This window comes from Varroa destructor, unplaced genomic scaffold (assembly GCF_002443255.2).
Source record: "Varroa destructor unplaced genomic scaffold, Vdes_3.0 BEIS01000002.1, whole genome shotgun sequence".
Lineage (NCBI taxonomy): Eukaryota > Metazoa > Arthropoda > Arachnida > Mesostigmata > Varroidae > Varroa > Varroa destructor.
In genome coordinates this window covers 34,759,942-34,775,616 of record NW_019211455.1, presented here as the reverse complement: position 1 = coordinate 34,775,616, position 15,675 = coordinate 34,759,942, and the positions used below count along the sequence as shown (strand labels likewise).

The window sequence follows — 15,675 nt, the reverse complement described above, 5'->3', positions numbered from 1 at the left end:
CAGTTGGAAGGTCTGCCAGGTATAGCTGCAGCAGCTTAATATTTTTTGAATAACTCATAAGTCGGGCAACATTAGCAGATGAAATTTGGTAAATATTTACAGCAGGTTTTTAGCTATACTTCGAATGTGAACTCACTGGATATCACCAAAAAATAATAATCTGTCAGGCAAATATATGGTTTATTGTTAAAAGTCAACGATTAGCTACTATGTTTGTGTCTCGGGGGTAAGAATGCTGTTGAAATTCATCGCAAATGGGTGATTACACTGGGCAAGGAGGTCTGCAGGTGAAAAGCAGCTAGTTACTGGTACGGTCATGTTAAGAATAAAAAATTAAGTGTTGAAGGCCGAAGAGAAAGTGACTGTACTTAAAAACCTCAAACGAAAGAACAAGTAATTCTGATCACAACTTTTGAGTAAATAGTATGTATAATCCTTTCTCCGTCGTATTAATCTGACATTCCTCGAAACCTATATTAAATTGTGACGAAGGCACTGAATATAAAGAATAAAAACACGGGTTCCTCACGAATTGAGTTTAGTACAGGTCGAAACACCAATGGTGTAGTCCAATGATGATTCGCGCAACTGTTACTAGCAAAAAACTCATCTGAAGCGCACCGTTGCAATAGACGGGAAGGTTCTGTGATCATTTAAACTCGTTATTCATTCGAGGCCCCGTAATACAATCACCTCTTTCGCAGTTCTCAACCTATAAATTTGAACCAGTTCTCACATTATTGTTTTGCTTAAGGGCTTGTTGTCCAGTGTTTTCATTAACCTACGATGGATTGCAACACTGCCTTCGAAAAACGAAATCCACATCTTGCCGTAGACTTGACGTCGATATTTTGGGATACCAAGCAGTGTCTTATAATCTCTTTTAACGAGTGTACAACAGGCTTGTATATTTGTATATATATATATATATATATAGATGACGTTATTCTAACATTATATGCGTTAGACAGTTAATGGGTCTTCATATCTTATCTATTAAGGTAGCAAGAGATACACAAATTATTCAAATAGCAAGCGAATGTAATTGTGCGCCACATTTGCTAAACACCGCAGTAACATTTATGTATCGTTATAATTCTAATATAATGGCGTAGCATATATCTAAAATGCGATAGCTACAATAATGTATACTTCAACTATGTAAATGTTCTAGAAAGATGAAAAATTGTATTAGGTGCATACTCATATCCGCATTTCGTTGCTATATATGTACAGTTAATGGTGCTTACGCACTTCAACTTTCCTGGGACTTAAACTTATCTTGTATACATATACATCTCTATATGCATATATATACGAAGACACGATGAAGATATATATCTTCGTTTCAATCTCGATCCACATGATTTTTATTAATTAATTTTGTGTAACGCGGAAAGACTATGCACAGTTTCAACTTAATTGTCTAATGAAGCTTTCCATGATAAATTTATGCCACTATCGCTTTCTTAGTATACTTAGCATACTGTCTACGCAAACATATCGTTAATCTGTTCGACTTTAGCCACTTAAACATTTTTACCACCCCGCTCCTAAGAAAAACTGTAAATATCAATAAATGATCATAGATATGCATATTTGCACTAGGAGCACGGATTATAACCTTTTTTTTATCAATGTTGCGTTTTCATGCAGTAAATTTAGACTGTATTTACAAACCCGTAAGTTTAACATATTATTATTAACTTTAATACTATAACTTTAATGACCGCAGTGTCGGTTTAGCTGAATTTTTTAAAAGCATTGACAGAAAACGCTTACATATACGCACATATATATATTCATCCACTGCGAATGAACAGCTAGTGCCACAACTGTCTCCGAAATTTCTGATATGCGAATAAATGGGCACACAAATCACCTTTCTATTTTTTTTCCGTGTGTTTATTTCTCACGCCCATTTTAATACAAGCTTGGCATCGAGAGCTTTCAGCGATTATCTCTATTAATATCTTCATGCACATTTTAATATGCATGTTAAGCCTGCCAGTCATATTAGGTGGGAAAGGGAGAACAAAGAAAAAAATGTACATGCAATAGGTAATGCGGAATAAAGTGCTTTTCCTTAGCTTTACAAATTTGTATATTTTCCTCTGCCCTGGATTCGAGCGTAATTAATTTTTGTTATTTATTGATTCTTTTGTTATGCCGGGATAACTATGGTTCATTAGTCACTAGTGATGATACAAGCACCTTAAAGGTTCAGGCACATTGTATTTAACAAGGAACAAACATTCCCTACAGAAAGAGGTGCAACATGCTTCCTCATATCAGCAGGTTTCAAAATCCTAAATTAATTAGATATACATGTCCACCTTTACCTCTGCTTAGCGTCGGATAAAATCGCATTTTGAACATCACAACAATGTCTATCTTAATAATAAGCCTATTTGACTACTGGCATTTATGTCCATGTCACGTTATGTAATAGAACGCCTTCTTCAGTTTCGACGCATCTTAACTCTCAACGATGGCTCTACGTAGCTTACGATCGCTGAGGTGCGGCGGGAGCTGCGGTTTCTACGCGACTCCGCATCGCTCGTCAGAATGACTTGGGCAGGACACAGTAGAACGGAACTGTTATCTGCAGAAATATTACACTCTTTCGAGTGTGAGTTTCCTTTTGTGGGCGAAGCGCTGCGTGTAGAGGGCCAACTTGTTTTCACGGCGACGTTTTCAGGATTATTATCCGCTGGTAACTGACAGCGAGATCGTTTAGCTACAGGGGATTCAACTAAAGCGTACGTAAAAAAACATTACAGCTTGTTACTCCATATTTTTTGTCTTACTAGATTAACTGATTTTTAGCCGTAGTTCAAATTATTTACTGTATTATGACTTGCACAAAATAGGTTATCTTAATAACATATTTATAGCATAGTTTTAAATTTCCGAGAAAGGAGATCCGAATGAATGGCGAATAAATGGAGTTCTTGTTCTACATTGAAGTACATATTAAGGCAACCAAAACCATGGCTGCGAACATAAGTCCGTGGTATATACTAAATAAGATCTTTTTATTTTATTTAGTAAAATTGGGGACTGATTATGGTTTTCACCTTTAAACAGACTGGGAATGCCATGTAAAGCGTACGAGAAAAACCAGCATGACGCGTGTAAAACCCTACTAATGTTATAAACTTCTCAAAAGTTTAAATATGTTCAATTTTGAAATATGGAGTTTTTTTTTTAACTGCCACTGTGGTAATATTTTCTTTCTAAAAAATCAGGAAAAATCCGAATTGCAATAATGCGAAAGAAGTCTCTTAAATAATTTCTGAAAAACGAAAATAAACCTGACTTTTGAAACGTGCTAAAGTACAGCGTTTGAGGAGGCACTGCTATTAAACCAAGAGATTTCGTTCTTTGAATATCATACCTCCAATAGCACGTATTGTTATATCGAGTGAAATATATTTATATCAGACGCACTCAAGTACCTTTTCTTTTGCGTGATCCGAGGACAAAAGTTGTATTATCAACAACCGTCGACTCGCCGGTTTCCGCTATACAGGTTTGCAAATCCCCTGTGGCTTCATTATTCCCAACTGAAGCGTTGTTTATTTCGCCCATATAATCCTGGCTAGGTTCCTGTTGTTGCTTTCCAGTTTGTATTTTTGTATGATGTCCATCAGCATCATATTGGCGTGATACAACGTACGTTACCCGGGGATTTCGCTCTTAATGATCACAAACACAAGAACAAGAATTATTTTATGATAACCATGAATCTCTTACCTGAGTGACTTCACATATCTGCGTAAATTATAGCATGAGAGCGACAAGAGTTCTGATCTCTTTTATAAACATACAGAGTGCTCACAAGAAGTCACTCAGCCCTGTACTAGAAGAGTTATGCATGCCGACCTAGCACATGCAAAATGTTCAAACCTCGGCCATTCAGTTTCGTTCAAAGAAAACTGGTTTCTTGAAACCTTAATGGCGAATCGTAAAAACCTGCAAGAGTAGTACTGTTACTGTTCTCTTTGAACACTGTTTGGGGGTTTACATGTTTAAAAAACGATTCTATAACTTTGGATTTTTTTTGTTTTATAGTACACAAAGCTTCTGTACGTCATGTTGCATAGTAGTCTTCAAGCCTGGTTTTAGGAATACATAGTACCTGCCAAACGCTGCGCCTCACCAGTTTTTCGTGTGCATTGTGCTCCCACTTTCCGTTTAAGACTGGGGGTTGGTAAAGAAAAGAGTGTTTTATGGTGCTAAATTTCATTTGTTTCATTTCAGTATTGTTACCATCTGTTAAAAATTAAAGGTAAAAGCATGAATAGAGTACGAATGTTTAAATATTTTGAAGTACGATTCCCTTGTATTCGTGTAATTAAGAAAACAGCAGAAGGACGATTCCCGTGTATTCCTGTGATTAGGAAAAAAGCAACGGTACGATTCCCACGTATTCGTGTGGTTAAGAACACAGCCTACACAATGTATCGTGCTCGTCATGTAAGTACTACAAGTAGGACCCTACAAATACTAAAAATACAAATACAAAAAAATAAACCGATAGAGTGAAATATTTTAATCTTTGCAAGAAGTTTGCTTCAATTTCTGCCCTGTTTATACTTAAACATGTACAGACTTTATATTTTTCATTCAATAAGACATCTCAAATCATTTTCATTAGGTATTCATTAATAACGTTATGTGAAGATGCTTTGTAGCGTTAGATAATGATTCAGCTTACAGGGTTGTTTAGGGATGGGACCTCAGAAAAATTTGTAGAAAAATACCCTGCTCATGTGGTCTCACATACTTAACAAACGTACAATGCTTCAAAGGCAATTGACTCAATTAGTACTAAAAAAAAAGTTGGTAGTCTTATACATACAGAAGACAAAATTATACATACCAATAGTTTTTTCTGCAAAAGTTTTTTTCATCTCTGATATGGTCGTATTCTCTGTTATTTTGGTCTGCGGAGATTTGGCACATGATGGCTGTCTAGATAGGCCAGAAATGGATGATGGGCTAAGTTCGTTACATGCAACGTGCTCCTTTATACGGCGCGAACGGTTAGTGACGTTCTTAGCTTCCTACGAATAAAAAATATGTGTTATAAGTACAAGAAGCGTAAAAGCCCCCAAAAAAAAACTTATAAAAATCAAAGTGCACTAAAATGGGATGGAGTTGAGCTGCTTTGGATAAAAAAAATGAATCTAAATAGTTTTAAAAAGCAGAAGACGCAGTCCTATATTTCGTCAATATTGGGTTTCAAACTATTTAGAATTAAAGGCAAATTAACGCAGTTCAAAAAACATAAATGTTTGCCATCAGCTTATTAATAGGCTATGGGAGTTAGTTCATGTAGGCCCTTTACTCATTTGTTGAGAGCTGGTCCGTTCTTTAAATATATTGAGCTCTCGGTTGAACTCCAACATAAATTTATCGAACCAGCTGGATGATAAAGCCAATTCTTTTGTATATGGCTTTACTTGGTTATCCATCTCCTTTCTACGTACGGTTAAAGTAAAGGGCATTTTATTTTGATAGCTGCGTTGCGAAAAGCAATGCTACACCCGACAGACTTCGAAGGGTCCTTATTTTATTCGTACATTCAGCACCATAACAGGTACCTTGTCAGTCTTCATCGTCCATTAGGTTGGTTTTATTGTATTTCTAAATATAGGTTTTTTTGTGCATTATACATCTGTGTACTTTGCACAGTGTTATGGTGTTATACCATAGACATTTATAAAAACAAACAAGCGGTAATAAACTAAATAGTCATTAATTTCCGATATATCAGTTTTGAACAATGAGAAATGATTGCAAATGTACACAGTGTCAGAATAATAATAAACTATAGTGCTGACTGTTGCGTTTCAGATATATCCCTCAGACAATCGCTTTTGAGTGCTTAAAGGGCGCTCGGAACAAATAATTTTTTTTTTCACAAATCGGGCCAAATTATCAACATTAACGTTTTGCGTGAAGTACACTCTTCTAGTCTTCATTAGATTTCTCTTTTAACAATCTCGAACGAAAAAATTGCAGTGTGTTAGCTAAATCATATTGCCTAAGGTAATGCCATACAACAGACTCCATCGTTGAGACTGACAAGAAACTAACGTGTTTGGATTCTCCAAACCTACTGCATGCGAACTTAAGGTGCTTAAGCTGCACGTCAAAAACAAATTCGGTCGTGTTAAACCCTTGAAGAATACTGTGGAAGACAATTCTGGAAAATACAGCATGCTTACCGTATAGTGTACAATACCGATGTAAATGCACTGTTAACAACACTGTCGGCGTTGGAAAACCGTTTGTGCAATAGTTTGTCAAAAAAGACCGATTGCTGAATTCTGCAACTCTAGTTCATGATAAAACGGCTATCATTGCGGTTTTGTAGCACATTAAAAAATTGATGCAACCTTGTGGGAACCTAATCATCGGAAGTTTTCAATGCTACTTTCTTTAGCTTTTTTACTTTATTTGGCTTATATACTTTATCGTGGGTGCACAAAAAGATCTCACTGGCGTTCATCCCGATCTGTATCTTAGCTTGCATGATAAGCTACTGGAAATATGGTTTAAAAAGAAATAAAGAAACACAATGCTAGTTAATTTTCGTTCAAATACAAATTCCATATTATGTACTTCCTCGGACGTTTTACTCGATAAGGAAGAAACATGATCTAAGGCTGCTACTTTTTCTACGGTTTCTACTTTTCTATTGTTTTTAAAAACCCACTCGAATTAGCAGTAATTATAATGATTAATAACTACGTAGTATACAAAAGTTGATAAACTCAGTTATGCGAGCTACATATAACATACTTCGTTAATAGTTCGGTCGTTGCTGTCGGCGTTGTCGAAAATGGCCTTCGCACAGTCTGGTGCAATGCGATGCTTCCGACGACTCTTTGAGGCAGTGGCCCGAGAACCTTTGATTAAGGGCGAGTTTATTAATGCAATGGGAGGGAATTTCTCGTTGCTAAACTCTGAAACGTTCAGGTTTGTAGGTTCTGCTGGAGCCGATGGGGATGAATACACCACAGCTTCCATTTGTCTCTGCGTAGGATTTACTTTATTAATGTTACTGAATCGAACATTTTTAGTTAGGGCATTGGTCTGGCCCCCAAAGTTATTCTGTGCCTCATACGAAGCTCGCAATGCGCTTTTCCATGGGCTTAGGGAGGAAACTGTTGAGGTAACATGCTGATCTTTAGTCCTTGTTGGTGAGCGCTGCTGTACAGTGGCTTTCCGTTTTCTAGGCCTACGATCTACGTTTTGCTGTTGCAAGAAATCCATTTTATTATCGTCTACGCGCTCAAAAGGCGGCCGAAGTTCTATGATCGACAATCTTGGTGATGATGGTTTAACAACACCTCCATTTGACTGCAATTGAATAGCGAACGTGTAATAGAGATTTAAAGATATATTTGTTAAAACTGACAAACATGTACGTGCACCGTTTAGACAATGAATTAGCGGATTATTAAGAGATATATAGTAAATAGGAAATATTTTTTCACTCAATTAGTCTAATCTACTCAGCAATATTTTTTCGTTTAGGTATCATTTTTAAAAAATTAGTATTGTATGATGAATTTGCTAAATTTTGTCATTCTCATGTCATCCGAGTCTTTTATTGCACTGCGAAACATGCAGCATGAAAAGTACTATTTATTTCTGTATTATGTACTAGTTGTAATTTGGCAACTAGAATAATAATTAAAAACTTCCTTATAAGAGTACCTTATTATTGGAGTTTGCTGGTGTACTTGTAGGCAAACGGCCGTTTCGGGGCAGCACTAGTAGAGTAGTGGAGCTTTCAGAACTTCGCGGAATTGCGCTTTCAGCACTATTTACCGGAGAAATCATTGTTTGGGAGTTTGACTTACAAGGATCAGTTGTTAAGATCTTGTTGCCATATTCGGTAAATAAAGGAGGCTTTTTAGAAACGACCATAGTCGTAGCTAAAGGTGCAAGAAATGAACCGTCTTCGATATTTGAGGGCGAGTGCACAGATTGTAAAGCTTCGAGCCACGCAGCACCTACACCTGTGCACGTAGGTGACCTGCACACCAAATATGTTTATAAAGAAAACATTAATCTAAGACTTAAATATCATTAACAACAACAGAATTAGAAAAAAGTTGTTTCAAGTTAATTGTTGTTTTTTTGCTTTCAACTTGATTTGCCATAAACAGTTCTTTTTTACTGAGTTCTTTTCTTACTAAAGAAAAAAATCATTTAATATTTAATTTATTAGTGGCTAGCTTTCCTTTTTTGGTGCGAATCTCAGATTCTAGATCAAAATAATGTATTACAGTTAACCGAGTACTTAATTACAATTTTTTTACTACCGTGGTTACATTTTGTTATTGATAAAATAATCTGAGAAATTGCATCAAACACACATTGCGACATCAATCATAATAATTAACCTTTCTGCAGGTGGCAGACCTGCGCGTGCTTCTGCCCATATTTGAGCGACATTAATTGCTGTGGGTGAACGTTCCGCAGCAATTTCGTCTTGAAAAGCGGCTGTCGGGCCTGGGGATTCTGATAGGAAGCTCGTCGAATCTGCACATTGTGAAAAATCTTCGTCCGATTTTCCAGCAACCTGTTCTCAGAGAACAATTTGTTTTCATTGTATTTTTGGTAAAACAAAATCAGTTAATCCGCAGGGAAAATAAGTCCGTTGGTATAAGCATATGCAGACAACGTCTACAACACCACTAATATATTACTGATACTAGTTCACGAAAAGAATTATTCAGTTAATAGAAAACGCGAAAATGTACCTCTATGCAAATCATGGTTTACACTAAAAAGTATTTTTCCTGATGAAGATGTTGGCCCTCCTCACGTACAATTAAAAACATCCATAAACATCCTAAGCACTCTTTCTCAATCCTGAGCCTGTAGATGTATGTCTATTAACAAATATCCAAATCACACATTACTTAATACGGATGAAAATATTATATACAAAGAAACACTTCGAAATTCTCCTTTAAACGTTCTTTTAGTCCTTTTTCTCAATGAATCCGCACATGCGTCCGAGGCACATGCAAACAAAAACTTAAATTATATTTTGTCATCAACATTGATATAAACCAAGTTACCGAACACATAACTCAATGTCATGGTAAAACCATTTGCAAGTAATATCAATTAGAAAATGGAAACTCTTACCGGAATAGTGTTGTTTATTACAGTTGTACTAGGCGGACTTTCACCAAGCAATGTCTTACTCCGCGCGTGTTTTGGGCCAGGAAAGATTTGGGTAGCAATAGATGTGTCTAAAGGAATAGATGTCTTGAAGAGAGGCCCTGAAATGGTTAAAGAATCTGGTCATTACTCTAATAATTACTTATCCGTTAGCGCTCCTGCTATTGGGTGTAGTAGATCATCGATAACCACAAGAGTATATTTGTATCAACAGTTTTCTGTATCAACAGATTTTGTTTAAAAATGTACTTAATTTTACGACGCCAACTATATGGTAAAACATTAAGAGATTCCTCGTCCTTATTGGTTACCATACATTGATTATTAGCATCTGCTTACCAGACTCATCTTCAAACGTTTCTTCTAGTCGAAGCTTTTCTTTGAGTACAATGGAGGACGCGGACTGTTTATGCCGACTTGACGTCTTCGCCGGTTTATCCTTTTCCGCCTAAAAACCCACAGTGTTATATTCGTTCATTAATGAATTCTTTTTAACTACAGTCCGTAAGTACAATAGCTTATACAATTTGGTAAAGCATTTTTAAATTTACGTTCTAGTTGGGAAAAAGCACAATCGAATTATCAATATCACATATATCCTACCCTGGCAAAACTTCTACGCGCACTTCTTCTTGAATTATCTAATAAGGGTGGCTCGGTCAACTGAAATGAATTTCTTCGACTTCCATCATGCGTGGTTGTAACACATCGGTTTGTACCTCTCGTAGTTACTTCTTTCATACTCTGTGTTTGCAAGTTCTTATGATTTGGTTCGCTTTCCATGTTTTGCGCGATGAACTTTGACGTTTCTTTCCCACAATTGATTGAGGCCTGTGGTGGGAGGGAGATCACTGACTCCTCAGCTTCGGTTTCGCTCTCAAAGCCGTTTATTCTAGAGTTCACTTCTTTTGTTGCAATGCTTAGGCTTGCTGTAGAACTATTTTCGTATTCCTCAATAATTGTGTCCATCTCTCCATTTTCATCAAACCGACGATGTTCTCTAGGTGGAGGCTCTTTTATAAGTGGGCTTCTCGTCGGCTCACTGTTAACAGTTCCCTGGAAAGGAATAATCCAAAGTAAAACCAAGTTGTGACCTTCACCATTGTAAAGACAATATATACATGAAAATATTAGAAATTATTTAGCAATTGATGGAAAAAATCTATTGATACCCACGATACCAGGAAATTCATTGACCAGATATATACCTTAGGTAAGCTGTGATAGCTTGCGGCGCAGTAGTGCAGAGATTAACGTAGTGTCAACAAGCGTTAAATTTTTGTTTTAGTCTAAATTGCGTTACGTCTGTTAATCAGATAGGAATTATAATATCTAATTAAAAGTTAAATAAAAATTAAAATATATGTATATATATAAAAAAAAAAAAAATATATATATATATATATATATATATATATATATTTTTTTTTTTTTTAAACTTTTAATTAGATAGAAAAGTTAAGCATTGCTTTACAAAATCTGATTTTTTTTTATCAGCGGTGATTCGAAACCGAAAGAGTAAAAGCGACAGGTTTTATAGTTTTGTGTTAAGTTGGACTGGTGTGAATAATGCTGCGACAGGTGGCATACTTACTCAGTAACAAACTAGCAGTAAAGAATTTGAGTAGTGGCTCATAATTCGATAAAAATACGACAACCACGGTAAAAATGTTGATGCGGTAAAGTTTAGCTGCACGTCAAACAATTCATAAAAATATCAGTTATTGTACGTACCGTCACGCCAAAGTTAAAACTTTCTTCACCAAGTAAGAACGACCGAAGTCTGTCCGCATTTGAAAAGCAGTTAATCATTTCCTCCAGCTCCTGGAGTGTGTCGTAAGACTCTTCAAGACGTTTCTTCAGTACCTGCACACGAGGAACACCTAAAAAAACTCAATCGAAATACAGCATAAAGATATGTGTACGGATATATGACAAACCAAATATGAACAGGTGCCTACTTCTTTATCGGAATTTTCCATAAGAAGTGTAACAAAAAATTTGCTTCCATGTTCAGTTATATAAATGCTATATTTCCAATAAAATTCTATAAAACTTGGCAAATAACGCGTCCAAACTTTCAAAATTATTCGTAAAAATGTATGTATGATATACGGTAACGACACCTTTTCTCTCAAACGCGCAATTGTGTGACTTATTTCACAGTCGTAAGCTTGTGTAACAAAAGAAAATCTAGCACTCGTTTAAAAAGCACAGCTCCATTAATTTCTCAGGTTAAATAAAAATAATTAAACTCAGATAGTTTTTTTAGTAGAAAAATCGTCGATTGTCTTACGATTTAAGAAGTAACAAATGCGGAAACAAGGCTATTTAAACTCACTATTATTTAAAACGTTCTGTAGGTTCACAGCAACTCACAGTGTTAACTCTCAAAGCCTGATCAGGAAAGCTACGTTAGTTGTAAAGAATATGGTATAACTACAACACCCTGGCATATAAAAATTATACCAAAATCTGAAAGTCGACATGACCTTTATTCTATGCGCCTAAAAAGGTTTCGCTGGAAACGTTTGAAATTATGTAGTCACCTATTTAATAAGGTTGGTTCAGTTTGAGTGTATTTAAATGTTGACAAGCCCAACTGTCCACGGTTTTTGTCTTCAATTGAATAATCTACCTTCAGTGGGTTACTTCTGATCTTTAGAGAATTATAAATTAATAACTAAGATAAAATGCAGAAAAAAGAAAAAGGTGCAAATATACTCATCAAATAAATAGTTATCGTACAAAAGCAGCCAACGGTTTAAAAAGAAGTCACCACTATGACTAGACGAAAAATCCTGGATGTCTTAGGGGTATACGTCGCCATGGCCGACGCCGGCTTGTTTTTGGTCGCTTTTGTGGATGATGTTAGCTCCTATACTGGTGTTTGAACGTATCTGTGGCATTCATATACAGTTTTATGACCAACAGACCCGCTTTATTTAAGAACGAAAAACTGCTTTTGCCAATTTGTACAAGTTTCGGACCACTGAATTCCAGAACAACCTATTTTTTTATGATTAAAGATTTAAGATGATTAAAGAAAGAAAGACGCGGTAAACGATTACAACTTATATATTTGGCGACTCAGCGTACATTACGTTGCTCTTCGCCAACCCCCGCCTGCCACCTTGTAGGATAGTAATTATTACGGGATATAGATTACTGTCCCTACAGCAACTACTTGTAGACTTGTCAGTGATTTAAAGTCTTATTTTGCCTAGTCTATCGAAGTATAATGATATTAAAAAAATACCCCAGGGATTAATTGGGTTTAGGACGCTCGTATCCTCTCCATATAGATAGCCAATCGCTCACAATTGGTCAGTACCACCGAACACATACGCAGGATTTTTTAAAACAATATTTTCTCATATCCTTAATAAGTTGCTACAAATGTGGAGCAAAACGCGAGCATTATAGTTTCTTGGAGCTGAACTAACCAAAAAAACTCTAAAAAATCGTATTGATAACACACGAAATAGAATATTCGTCGTGGTTAGTATTAATAGGAGCTGTATGTACTATTTTTGTTGACTTGAGTAGAAAATTCTGAATTAGAAACACGTGTTCCTTTTACCGCTATACAATTTCAAAAATCTTGAGCAGTGTTATCCTGAACAAACAAATATCACATAACTCCAAGTAAACCCAAATGTCTGTCCAACGGTTATACGGTCAAAATAATAAAGCTAAACGTTTCTCTACAACATGTGTACGATCTTTCTATAAAAATATTGCAGGTAGCAACATCAATTTTATCATCAATCAAGCGCACGTTATATACAATTTTTGAAATATAATTCTTGCGTTAAAAATCTGTTCAATGATTTTTAATACTAAGGAAGAATAAAATAATTTGTAAACGTACTTTGGGCAAATTTTAAAGTGAATCTATCGAACATTATCTGAAACTCTCGATTGCATCGATCAGAAGTTCTCAACGTAGCGACTTCTTGGGTTAACTCAGCGTTCAAGATCCGGTACTTTTCTAGGCGAGCTGCCACCTTGCGGCACCTTCTTGCAACGCAAACATCGCCCCTCGTAGATTTCTGAAAAAAAATGTTAAAGGTCGAGTTAACTACCGTCACCAGCATGAGCTATAGACCATCAGACATACTTCCAATCTCATCAATTGTTTAAAAAAAACTAAGACCGGTTTTTGTTCTTACTGCTCTCCTTTTATGATTTGGGATTTATGCTAATACTTAATTATTATATACCGCTGCGAATTTCTCTTCTATTTCTTCGCCTGCCGTTTTCGCTTTATCTGTATCGCAAAATTTTTCACGCAAGTGTTGACAACTAACTTTTTCAAAATACGATGATTTCGATATCTTATGATATAGGAATAGTTTCTAAGAGAATACACGTAAAACTATGGGTAGACAAATTAAATGCATTTAAAAGTTTGAAAAACGGCTAAAAATGGGCCAAAGGTTAATCTTCGGAAAGACAAGTAAAATCTGTTAAAAAAAGAAAAAAACCTGACAAGTTACCAGCTGCACCAATATGTATTAGAAAAAGCATCTTAACTGTAAAAAGTCTTGTACTATCATAAAAATTAAACAAGTCCCGCGACTTGCATGCTTTAAGAATTTAATACCTACGTATAGGAACATGCATCTTTTTATTTCTAAACATATAAGTTTTAGGAAGCAAAAAAAACACCAAAAGTCTTCAAAGTAATGTCCAAGAAAAAATATCTATATATACATTGCCAGTGTTCATCACACCAGCTGGTGTGGAAATGCACTTACCGTTTGCTGTGGTGGTCTCCAGCTATGGCGACGTTTCTGTAACATTTTCGAAGGCTGACGGATTTCCCTACTGGGAGGTCGTTTTCCCATACTCAGTATCGCAAGGCTAGATCCGATTCACAACCTTTACAAAGTAATTGTCTTATATCCTAATATATAATTCATCAAGCAAACACATATATTTGTTACACAATTTTAGGCACCAAATTCATCGATAAATGCCACTTCTACTCTAGTTCTAACGGCTGCCCATAGAGAATGGCGGTTCCGACTAGCAGTGGATTCATAACCGCCATAAGGCAATCTATCGTCTGCTTCAAAAGACCAACGAGTTTTAGCTGTTTACAAATACGCCTGCTTATCCTGTCGAGATGCTTTTGATTTTCGACGTTAGGCGCAAATACGAAATCATGTAGTAGTAATGTTTTCTTTGAATGTCGACACTTCTCCAAGCATCAAATCCTATATTAATCATATATGCAAAATTTATTAATCGCATTTACCGCGTGTCTTTTCATCCGTTGGTTTTATCAATCTCCATCGATGCCACACTTAATCTGCCTAAATTACAGTTCGAGGACAAATCGATCGCTATGGCACACAGTTACCTCGTTATCTGATTTGGAGGGCTCTGACCTAAACTGCTTTCTCGGGGCATATAGAAACTGTAACTAGAACCAAAATCCAACGCGAATTTAAAGCGGGTATTAAATTGAGATAATGTGATTGAGCTAATAAGTACATGAAGGTAAGAGGTTAACGGGGAAACACCCAGTAAGAATGTTATCTGAGCTAAATTGAGTAACGGAGGGATAAGAATGAGAACTTAGTAAGGTATTGCTAAGTCTGGAAAAAGGGAGGGTGAAAGGAAATACAAAGCGCAACAATTTACGAAATGAAATAATACAAATAATCCTTAATATAAATAATAATACTTTGACCTCCAATGTCGTTGCTCGCATGGAGCCTCAATCTATGCATATATATGCATTCACAAGGACGGTGAAACGAAAAATATTCTAATGAAGAAATACCTATTACTATTGAGGAAATTAAAATTGAATTGACTACCACAAAACGACGGTGGCCATCCAAACTCAATAATAGGATGCAGCCCTGCTGGATGTCTAGCTAATAACTAAAAAATGTTATATTACTGAACTGCATTACAGATATTTGTGTAGCGTGGACTGAATGAAAATGAAAAATTTAGAACAAGGATATATTTAAGTCAAATAGGTAAATCGTGAGTAGATTAATAGTTAGTGGCTGTTATGAAAAAGGACCAGGCTAAAAGCGTAGGCTTCCCTAGAGGCACATACGAATCAAAACCATAACTAAAAACTAAAACAATTTTAAGCGTGCTTTGTCAAGGTCAAGTTTCCTCGCGGAGTAGCACTCGCAAAACTTGTTTCAGTAGCGTATGTGAAATCGATCTTACCGCATCCGGTAAATTGGCTTCACTCGGATGTAATGAGCTTTCGAAGTTCGTCTCTATCTATGCAGCACTCCATTAACTATTTTTAAAACTGCTAGCGATACAGTCGATGACGATTTAAAGGTTCCTTATAGTAAACAAGCTAGCGAAAGATTTGATCTTGTATAGTGGTTTCTCCTAAGCAGAAAATTTCTATCAAGGAATAACTACTCGATTACACCTGTCGCGTAATTACTTCAATAGAATCCTTTGAGC

At 36.0% G+C, this 15,675-nt stretch overlaps 1 protein-coding gene across 1 annotated transcript; it reads right to left on the bottom strand.

Annotated features, from left to right (window-relative positions):
* Window positions 1–163: 163 nt before the first annotated feature.
* On the bottom strand, window positions 164–14,764 carry LOC111245197 (uncharacterized). Its single transcript, XM_022793203.2, has 12 exons — window positions 13,983–14,764; window positions 13,094–13,274; window positions 10,954–11,102; window positions 9,823–10,275; window positions 9,559–9,667; window positions 9,184–9,320; window positions 8,430–8,608; window positions 7,738–8,059; window positions 6,817–7,377; window positions 4,889–5,072; window positions 3,462–3,701; window positions 164–2,755 (listed from the first exon to the last, which is right to left on the bottom strand). The coding sequence occupies exons 1-12, from the start codon at window positions 14,070–14,072 to the stop codon at window positions 2,463–2,465; spliced, it is 2,898 nt and encodes a 965-aa protein (XP_022648938.1). The 5' UTR covers window positions 14,073–14,764; the 3' UTR covers window positions 164–2,462.
* Window positions 14,765–15,675: the final 911 nt, after the last annotated feature.